This window comes from Austrofundulus limnaeus, unplaced genomic scaffold (genome assembly GCF_001266775.1).
Source record: "Austrofundulus limnaeus strain Quisiro unplaced genomic scaffold, Austrofundulus_limnaeus-1.0 Scaffold61, whole genome shotgun sequence".
NCBI classification, from domain to species: Eukaryota; Metazoa; Chordata; class Actinopteri; order Cyprinodontiformes; family Rivulidae; genus Austrofundulus; species Austrofundulus limnaeus.
In genome coordinates, this window is record NW_013952463.1 from 631,012 (window position 1) to 642,361 (window position 11,350).

Below are 11,350 nucleotides of genomic sequence, written 5' to 3' on the forward strand. Positions count from 1 at the left end.
ACCCAGAATGCTTTGCGTGTAAATAAAATGGCTCCGTCCGTGTTAAAATATATTTTTAAAAGTTTACAAAACTAAACAGCCTACAGTATTTTTACAGTCTTTATTTTGCAGTTAAAATATATGTTTAGCAAATAAAGTCTAATGTTACAACTAATCTGGGATCCCTTTAAAAGCTAAAAGGCTACCAAACTAAGCAACCCCAGATCACATTACTGCCCCACAGATTTAAATCGAGGCCACAGTATATTTCCTCCCATTGCTCCACAGTCCAATAATAGTTAGCATAAAACACCATCCTTTTGTTCTATTATACTTTTTGTATTTGATTGCTAAATCATTTGTCCCCACGAATCTTACAGCCTTTAATAAAATGTTTAACTGTTCTTGACATAATTGTAGAGGTTTCAGAAATCTTTACACCCCCCCCTTTATGATGCAGACCAACCATTTAGCTCCCCTTCAACAGAAAAACAAATTTCCCACAACCACAGGATGAGTCTTCTAACATTGTTAAAGAGCCACTCCCTTCGTTTATTAGGTTTAAATTACTTTCTATCAGAGAAGACAGTAACACTGCAGTTCTTTCTCACAGGGTAACTTTTTTTGGCAAAAGATTTATAATAAGTTTCATGAGTTTGTTTTTTTCTGTTGTTGTTGAACATTATGTTTTTATTTCTGGCAATGTAAATAAGAACTTCCTGTTTCTAATGAAATACAGTGCATTGTGAAAGAAAGCGATAATGAAGGAATTAAGGTTGAAAAATCCAAAAAAGCAGGCAGTCAGACGTTTTCTGTCCTAGTTCTCTGGCACAGCTACACAAAGTTACTGAGGTACAAAAGAAGATTATAGAGGATGAGGAGAAGGTTTATAACGGTAAATATAAGAATACAAGTTAACTGTTGGAGTAAAAAAAGAAACAAAAAAAAGAACAAGTATGTTTAGGAAGGATAAAATTAACAGCAGAATAAGGGACAGGTTAAAAGGGAATGAGCAAAGAGCCTTGTTCAATCACTAATAGTGGCCTGGCATTGTGGTGTGACAAATTTAAAAGTTAATTTTATTACATAGGGCAGGGCTATTCAACTGGTGGCCCGCAGGCCACATTCGGCCAAAGTGACCAAAGTTCGGCCCGTAAATTGGTTCATTCATCTCTTAAGCCCAAATCTCTGGTTTTCTACTTTAATTACTATAAGTTCTTTTAGTTAAACAGACATGTTTGGTATCAACAGAAACGTTAGAATCTTGGCTTCAAGCTGGTAAAAACCTTTTTTCTATGAACATGTCTATGAACACTCAAGATAGTTAAAACTACAAATAGTTGAAAATAAAACTATGAAAGTGAAAATAAAATTGGTTTAACAATTTGGCAGATCAGAGACGTCAAAATAATATTTGTGTCAAATAGGAGGCCGAATGTGTTCTTTTTGTTTTTGATTGCTTAATTATCACTATTTACATAGGATTCTGTATGTTGTATTCATGATTAAATACATTAAAATAAACTATTTCAAAAGGTAACAGACCTTTGTAATACTTGGTTTATTTACATAATAACTTTAATTGCTGGATATTCGGCACCTGAGCTGCTGACCTACAGTGACTGTGGCCTCCGGAGTAATGCRGTTGAATAGCCCTGACATAGGGTATTTCTACTTCAAAGCATTAAAGAAACTGTAACAGTAATGAAATTAAAAGAGAAACTACAAGTGAGTTGGAGTATAATGACTAAAATCACTTGTTCATATTGATGTTATTTTGCACACTAGTCTTTAGGTCAATGTCCTCTTGATTTTCCTGGAAGATGAGATTTCTCTATTCACCCCGAAACAAGAGAGATGGACCTGGGAGTGAATCGAGCTATTATACACTAAAGGACAACAATGGCTCCTCTTTGCATCTCATCAGTTGTGTTTTACTGTCAACAGAGAGCATTGTTCAGAAAGCTTTCTATTGAACTGATGATGGGTCCATTAAAGCTACAGTAGCACTACCCAAATGAATGAGGGAGAAAGCAAAGGCAGATGGTGAGAAAATGTAGCTAAATAAAAAAAATTCAAGCATGGGGGAGGCTGATGTTTAACTTATTACAGATCCAGTGGATATTGGTTTGGACCTTGTGGTTGAGTGAACCATGTAGTCTGCTTACTCTTCCAGCAAGGAGATACACAAGATTCCCCAAAAAGCAGCAAAAGTAGCACCAAAGTCTGGATCACAGCACACAAAGAGAATTCTAGCATCTAGGCCCAGTTAAAGCAGTAATGAGAAAACAGTGTACAGTAAGTCAGTTTTACGTCCACCGTGTCTAACTGAGCCTAGGTCTAGTTCTAAGTACAAGGCTTCAAAAGATTGGTACCACAAAAGAAAGAAAAATGTACTCCAACAGAGACCTAGCATCTAAAAGGGAGGGGAGGAAGCTAAGATAGCTAACACAGCAGAAGTAAACAGAAGACTTGGTATTTCACAGTACCTTGGCATCGTTTGCGCTTGTGACATGTAGTTTTAGCACTCGTCTGATATCCACTCCATTTGAACAGAAAGGGGAGGTAGAAAGGGGGCAGGTGGGAGAGAACTAACAACCAACAAATAGTGAGTCCATTTTCAGTCACATAAGCCTTTTTCTGCCACTCTATCAAACATCACTGCAATCAGGTTACTCCTCCAACCCAAACAAAACTGTCCTTGCTCCTGCAAGAACATGGTTTCAGTAAATGAACGACATAATAACATAAAGGTGAGGATGAGTCTACAGCTTAGTGCAGCACAGTTTCACAAAAACTGAAGTATCATGTAGCTTGCTCTCAATTCAGACCTGCTATCTATACAAGGCATCTGTCTATTCATTTGCCCCAGTCATACTGTAAGTGTAAAAACAGCATTTCCCTCTTAGGTACTTCTGTTTCTACATTTGTTTAACTAATTTAGTAACGTGAAGTCAAGGGCAGGACTCATTCAAAAATAGTAGGCACAGATTTCAAATATTTCTAACATTACTGGTCCATAAAGCAAATATGATACAGCCTGTCACAAAAATGTTGTGGTTGTGTAACTTAACGACTTTCCAACAGAAAACATCTGTAATATTTTGCTTTATAATCAAAATTAATATTTGAATACAGACATCCATGTTAAATTAAGCTCAAATTTACTTTCCAATAAGTCTTTAAGTCACATCCACTTACCAATATATTTAGTTTGGAAACACATTTGTTACAAACATGACATTACAATTCAAAATGTCATAATCTAAATAATGAAAAAAAGGTAATAAAATAGAAATAAAATAAACTTTACATCCATTACAACAAATCTGTAGTGTGCTGGCATTTAGAACATTTGAAAAGACCTCATTAGAATTTGTTTATAAAAACTGGTCTACAAGTGTCAAATTTGAATAAATCGTTCAATCCAGACCAACACAGCTATCAAACTTGCAAATGCCAGCAGTGTTTCCTCAGCTGAGGTGAAGGGCTGTGCAGGAGGACAAAACTGCTGAGCATCAAGATCTTTTTGTTTGTTTGCTATAAGAGCCATCAATAATGCCTAATTGGACATTACAGCACTGATGTATCCATTCAAAAGAAGTGCTTTGTAATGACTGGGATTTCTAATACGAACTGAATGTGTATGAGGAGACAAAAACTCTAGTATTTGTGTAGTATAGTTCTGAAGAAAACTGAGAATGTTGACATTTTCATCTTGTGAGCAAGTGATAATCACATTTAACTATTAAACATAAAACTTACTAATTTATTAATTATTTCATTAAAACTTCCAAGTAACTTGAAGGCCTTGCCTTCGTATTAGTATACAGAAGACAATGCTGGCAAATGATGCTTTTCCAAGCCTGTTGGCTGTAATTTTCCTTAACGTCTTTTAAGCCTGAAAAATGAGTCCACACCCTATAATTTCTACTACCAGCTTTGTATTTGAGTAAAAAGATTAAATCTCTTCTAAATAAATGCTTTCACTGCTTTTTTCCATGTCCACTGCTTTGACATTATTCCCACAGTCAGGACTGGAATTTTGTTTTGCTGATCAAAGCTCACAAAAAGATAAACTCAAAACTTAAGTTTGCTCTAAACTTCCCTCAAGCTTAATTTACCAGTTACCAGTAAAAAGGAGAACAATTTCTTTAGTACAATAATGCCAGTTAGAATTTTTTTAGACAAAGAAAAAGTAAAATACTGAAATCCCTAAAGGCACTTTGTAAAGAAATCCTTGAAGATCCAGGAAGCATAAGTTCAGAATTAATCAAATGTTTGAGGTTTTATTTTATTTTTCAGAATACCATACATCGTGTCTCCACAACACACCAGTTTGCCTACCATGTCTTCTGCTTCACCAACCCCTCATTTCAGCTTTCTACTGTGGAACATGGAAAAAAAGAGGCAAAGCGAGCGTAATGGTAGGTTGGTGAGACAGTGGCCTAACAAGGAATAAACGTACTGCAATAATGTAATGGCACAGTGTGCTGGTTTTGCAATCCATTTATCAGTCGTAATGCAGTTTAGGATAGCCTCTGAGTGCTTCAAATTATTAGTTTTAAAATAAAACACTCCTCTGTAACAGGCTGCTTGGAACATCTGCAAAAGGAAGGTGAATTAACTCGATCTACCATCCACTTTGCTTTCAGGCTCGGCTAAATATAGAAGTTGAAAACAACGCGCAAACAAAGGAGGTGGTACTTTTCTATGCAGACCCTGATGTTGCTGCTCCATTAGAGATGACGATGAAAAATAGAGCAGGCAGGTTTTAAATTTGTACAATATACCATACTGCTACATTCATTATGTCACAATAATAGGTCAAATTTATAAATTTCTCTCTTACAGTAGTACAGAATACCTATTAGCTAAAAATCCTGTGATATGCATCTAAAATAAATAAGACCAACATAAAAACATCCTGAATAAAACCTGACATTCCTCTGTGATTAAGTTAGCATTTAACTAATGCACTTCATTTAATGTCTCTATTAGTATTTCTCTGTGTCTGCCAGGTTACTTTTTACTTTTGTCTCCAATGATCCTGTTATTTAATGTGAAAAAGTGCCATATTGTTCCAGAAGTTTGATCTATAATAAAGGTGCAAATAGTGTAAAATAATTTGCAATGCAAATAATTAAATAGTGACAAAGCACGTGAGACAGTGTTAGAATATTGAGAACACGTTCTTCAGCGCAGTTGATGACGTTATTTATAGACTTCCACACTTTTCTAAGTAAAGGAAGAGACAGTTTTATTGCTCCATGTCATTTTCTGTTGTATATTAATTTGTTGACTGCGAAACAAGACCTGAAGCTAAGATCTAAGGCAAGCAAACTAAAGATAAAACAGAAACCAGACAGACTTGAAAGTTGTATTAAAAACCTATATATCGGCTAAATGTTTTTGCTTTTTCATTCTGAGTCCTTACAGTTTAAAATTAAACATGAGATAGTTATTAAAAAGCGGCCAATTAGTTTAAATATTTTAGTATGTTTAGGCAGATGTGATTGAAGATTAAATCCCTTTTTCTAAATAAAATATTACACCACTCTCACATTCACTTTTAATGATTTTTACATTTTTCTCTCTGTTTTGCTTTATTTATCTGCCAAATCCCCACCCCCGCACATTCTTCACTGATAAAAAGTCTCATGGAACAGGCAGCCTTAAAGAGACTGCTGAATCAAAGGACTTCTTTCTTACTGCTGTCCCCGGCAAGAGTCTGCTACATTTTACTTGAGCCAGCACATCAAAAAAGGGACATGCTATGAAGTACAGGCTGCGGCTGCTTACACGAGCGGGATGTTGAGAGAAAACCTACGCACACATCAATGCATTTAACTGCCACAATCACTGCTTTAAGCTGTGACTCAATACAACAGGAAGCAGGATTATCATAATTCACTTCTCATCACTTAAAAAGCTGTTCTTATAGGGATTTGTTCCTGCTATCTGCTGATACTTTAACAAACTTTCTCACAAAACTTGCACTTATAACTATGAAGTCTAGGGATGTTGCCGACAACTTTGGCTACATTCACACTGCTAGCAAAAGTGGCCCAAATCCAATTTTTTTGCCCATATGTTATCCAAACCAGATTTTTTTTATTACAGTCTGAACGTGACAAATCTGATTTTTTTCTAATCCCACCCAGGTCCTTTCAATATGTTGTACTAAATTTGAAAGATATCTAATGTTTTTCAAAACAGTTGCAGTCTGAATGGTCATGTCACATTTCATCAGAATCTTTCATCATTGAGGTAGAGGTATAGGGACTAGGAAAGCAAAAAAAAAAAAAAAAATCGGTTAACGATTAATTTTCAAAGTAGATGGTGGCGCTGCTCTCGGCCTGGCCTTACTTTACCCCAGCCACGTTGAGCTGAGCAAAGAGCTGTCTCGATGTGGGCAGCGTCATCGCGCAAATCTTGTTTCATTTCATTTGCAACACAACAACAACAACAATGGACTAAAGCAAACTCAAAGGAAAAGTATCAAAGGTTGTACCGAACTATCCAGCAGTATGACGCTTAGAGAGCAGGATGACAGAGAATGGTTAGCTAACGTTAGCTTCTTGTAGAGTTTGACTCCATGTGAAAGAAACAAAACAAAACAAAAAAAAAGGTTAGTCACTACAAATAATTACTGTGAAGTTAATCTCATCTGTGTGACGTAACCCGGCCAGTGAACAAATCAAATGAACAGTAGCTGACGTCAAATCAGTCCAGCCCAGATAGAACCACAAGGATTGTAAACAAACACAGTTCCAGTTCTCATTTGTATGTTTACCCCTCTCAGGTCATGTTTATAGTTTGTTTTTGAGTAAATCTTTAGATTATAATGTTACCCTGTGTTTAAATGTTAGTTTTATATTTCTCTGTTCGGGGTGGATCGTGTTTTACTTCTTTTTTCTTTCCTTTTGTCAACTAGCGACCTAACAGTTTCCTGTTTTGTTATATTTTATAAATATGTCCAAGTTTAATATTGTGCGAGAAATCCAAAATTTKTCAGTGTTTAATACAGCTGGTATAATAATAATTTTTTATTTAGTGTGTAAAAAAATTAGTCCTTCATGTTATAGAAAGACCCTTGATTCAAGAGAAATGTCAGGTTTTTAGGAAAATGGCCGCTTATCAATTAATCGTTAGTCGATCGATAAGATCGATCAACTTTAGATTAAGCCATTAATCGATAACTTGCATCCCTAATAGGGACTGATCTAGATATTGATACTATTGTTGTGCAGTTTAAAGCTTGGAACTCTGCACATCTTCACCTATAGAACAAAAGTCCAGTTTCTTCATCATTTTTTTCTGGATTGGTCAGGTCCTGGACGGCAGAATTTACACCAACAGAGTATGATACTAACATTGGTATACCAAAGTGTTAGACTATATCAATATTAGCATGACAGGATTGACACTAGAGTTTGTTTCTAATTTCCATACGTCGCTCTGGTTTCAGAATTGCAATTCTGCACTTATGTAAACTGGAAGTGGCAAGATCAAATATATACACCGGATTAATCAGACACAGCAAATTCTAATTTAAACGGCTCTGATTTCACAACAACTTCAGTATTGATGCACAGATGCTATTCTTCTGAGAATGTGGGCCACTGGACTGTTCACACTGGAGTCTGATGGAGGTAGTATTTAAATTATAATGTGAATAACCATGCTAAAATAACAGATCTGAGCATTAAATTTGGAATTGGGCGTTCCAATGTTGCAATGTGAATGTAGCCCTAGTTATAAGAATGGATGCTTTCAGTGCTGTTTTCTTCTTTGAGAATATTTTAACATAGTAAAGTTTTAAACAAATACACCTCCACCCATTTTGTCTCATTCCTCACCATCTTTGCTGTCAACGGTCTTGACCACCAAATCTGACTCGAATGTGTCCTGCATCTGTTGCCCGCGGAAATGGTTCAGGTGCTCCAGTTCAATGAGGTCACTCTCCTCTTCCTCTATAGGGAGCCAGGTGCCATCAATAAACCACTGGCCTCTCATCACAGGGATATGGTCTTGTTCTGCAAAACACATAGCACTGATTCAGTAGCACGCAAAACAAACAAAAACTATAGAGTGTCATTTTTAAAAATGTAGTTTACTTTGTGATGCTGATAGAAAACAGTCCAACAATGGTACTACCAGCTTGTTAAGGATGACATGCAGTGAACCGATTTCAATTTGACTAAATAGGTCTTTCAAATCCACAAGGAGCAAGTCTCTGTATTTAGTAGAGTGGGGCCAGGTTTTATTACAGTCAAGAGTGACATAATTACAAGAGTCTCACTTGATTCTCCGGAGACAAGTCAGTGTAATAGCAGAATTTAAATTAGACACACTCAGAAAAACATTTCTGTGGAGAACAGACAAACCAATAAAATGTAATGATAAAGAGCTGTACACCATTAGTTCTTCATTGGTTTGTGAATATTCAGGTAGGATAAACTTGAACCGTTTTGAGTAATTGGATTTTTTTATATGTTTCAAAAACAGAGTAAAAGGGCAATATACTGTAGGTTTGAACTAAGAAGAAAATGTTGAAAATATCCTTTTGCATTCAACCTTTACAAGAACTAATTGTGTGTAAATTATTGAGGTCACATTTTGTGATGCTCTCCATATGTGGTTCCAAAATGTTTATCATTCAACCCAAGTCATAATTAGGATTGCATCGATATGAACATTTCAGCCAATATCTGATATTATAATTGGTGTTTTCATATCCATCCATCCATCTATCTATCTATCTATGGTATTTTCGTAACAACTGAAGGTTAACAGTCAGTTGATTGTGGTATAGAATGAAAAATAAACAATACACACACATCCCCTTAAAAAAACAAGGGTATAATGACAAATAAACTTCCTCAAATACTGTTTTTATGTATTTCTTACATACTTTGTCACAAATATGGGGAAAATATGTCATTAGCATTTTTTTTATTTAATTTGATATCTAAATGTAATCTGAGGATCTCCACCAGGTTTTTCATGAGCCAGTAAGCTTCTGACCTCAACTTTGGGAATCCCAGCTCTACTTTTCTCATTTGTTTCCAAGCATTTCCTGGAAGTAATCATGAATTAGTAAACACAAATCAGCCAAGTTTAATAAACTTGCAACCAATATAAGATCAATCAAATTAATTGTATTTTTAAAAAGCAGCAAAAACAACCCAAGGCTCAGCAGGTTTACTGAATAAACAAACACGAATAACTAGTATTTAGATTAATCGTTTGGAATGCAAAAATATATATAATAAATAACCATTACTCAGATTAAAATCTTTAAAAAAAATACAGGAGGAATGTTAGATGCTCATTTTAGACAAATAAAATGTTTTAAGCTATTAGTTTGTAATCATGTGCATGCTGACAAAATAAAAGGTGTGTGAATGAACACAACCCAACGGTTTTAAAAACATAAAGTGAGTTAGTGGGATTTGATACTATGTCACATTGTGGTTTGTTTGGAAGAGAGGCCGGGGGAATAAAACTGTACTTACGTTTCCAATAGACAGGGTAGCATTTCCTCTCTAATATGTCAACCTCATAGAGCCCTCCGCGAACACAAACAGGCTCCACGTTCATCTCAAAGCAGTCTGGGTCTCTCTCATCAAAAGACACGCTGGATGTATCCATAAAGCCGCGGCCTTCGCTTGCTTCGCTCCCCGCGCTGGTCCCGGTTTCTACGGGCGCCGAGCCGTTCAGTCCGGGGCTCTCCGCACTTTTACCGCCGCACTCCTCTTCACAGCTGCCAACCCTGGCGCGGATCGCACCAGGATTCAGCTCCCAGTATTTCCGAAACATCCGCTCAATTTTTATCGAGTCGTGTCCAAGGAAAGGCTTCCATGTTTTCTTGTCCTCTTTGTAAAACCACCGAACCTCCTCCGGAACCAGCTCCGTGACCACCTCGTTGAATCTGTGCCTGGAGCTGTTGGACCTGGACCTCTTTCTGCTTTCGAAAACCGGACTGCCGTTGTTCCCGTCGATGTCCCTGTAGTCCAGCGAGCTGCTGTCCATGAACGCTTCCGGGGAGTCCAGGTCCAACATTAACCCGTCCTGAGAGCCGTGGTGTCGGGCGTGTAAGAGCGGCAGGTGTCCGTCCAGACCCGACTGGACTGACGACATCCCTGCCTCCACCGAATCGTTCACAAGACTCATCTCGTGACAAGAGAACACATCGCTTAAAGAAACCCACTCTGTTGTTGTCAGCGTCACCGCTGACCGCTTTCTACTACGTATCTGACTGAAGGACCTAACGTGGACGTTTTGGTTGTAAGGTTAATTCTAGACATAACGCAACCACCTCCTCTGTCACTTCATCTTGGGGAACCTACTACTGATACACAATATACTTGCTTGAATACATATTAGTCAGTGACATAAATAAACAAACAAACAAATACAAGACCTCCATACAGGCTCCAGACGCATTTTCGAGAGGGTACCGCAGCTGTTAACTCGCTAGTTAGCTTGCTAAGCTAATGAAGCCGGTGAGAAACTATAGACGGCGAGCCTGCTACTCCTATAAACGCAAAAAAAACATGTACATTTCCCCCCTTTAATAAGCCAAAGTCAAACCAATCTAGTGTCATCGAGTCATGTCTGGCCGGCTTGCTGACAGGACGCAATTCCAGTACTTTCTTGGAGCGATTCTGGTCCGGTTCCTCAAACACATCCGTTAACAAACAAATCTTGCATGGAGACAGAAGAGTAGCGCGTGAGGCGCAAAGACTGACGCACAAATCTCAGGCACGCGCACGTTGAAGGTAACGAAACTGCAATGTTCAAATTATACACTAGAGGGGGGTAAAAAACCTATTACACATTTTCTCAGCTTCTTAAATGCATTCCAGAGCCCTTTGGACGTGGTTCCCAAACTTTTTGTCTTCTAACCCACAAAATATCCATGGCAAAGACTTGTGACCCCAAATATTACTGGTCTGAGTACACAAACTTTGTTAACAACCCTAAAAACACAGGTTTTTTTGACAATCTAAACAGCTTGTACACAAATATAAATACAAATTTATACTTATTTAGTGTTTTTGTAATAATTAGAGGGAAATATTACATCAGCAATTATTTTATTACCCTTTAAATTGATTTCTGGAGATTATCCAAGGTGCTTCATGACCCATAATTGGGTCCCAAGCCCAACTTTGGGAACCAAATTTCAGTGGTTCCCAAACTTTCCAGCTTTTGACCCACAAAATAACAGTAGCAGAGACCTGTGCCCCCGGTTACTTTTGGATGATAAACATTTGTATCAGGTCAGCTAAACATGGGCATAGTAACAATATTTTTATACTACATTTATCCATTTTAAATATATTAACCTCACTCCTTTGTA

The 11,350-nt window shown here is 37.1% G+C and overlaps 1 protein-coding gene across 2 annotated transcripts in view; it reads right to left on the reverse strand.

Moving 5' to 3' along the window:
- Positions 1–10,703, reverse strand: part of ddhd1a (DDHD domain containing 1a) — a 22,024-nt gene extending 11,321 nt beyond the window's left edge. Inside the window, exons 1-3 of one of the 2 annotated variants that reach the window (XM_014009729.1) lie at positions 9,501–10,703; positions 7,842–8,018; positions 2,469–2,570 (exon numbers count right to left, since the gene is read on the reverse strand). In XM_014009729.1, coding sequence (XP_013865183.1) covers positions 2,469–2,570; positions 7,842–8,018; positions 9,501–10,158 — 937 coding nt within the window. In that variant the 5' untranslated portion in view covers positions 10,159–10,703. The remainder of the gene's footprint in view (positions 1–2,468; positions 2,571–7,841; positions 8,019–9,500) is intronic. The other variant, XM_014009730.1, reaches the window with a different exon arrangement.
- Positions 10,704–11,350: the final 647 nt, after the last annotated feature.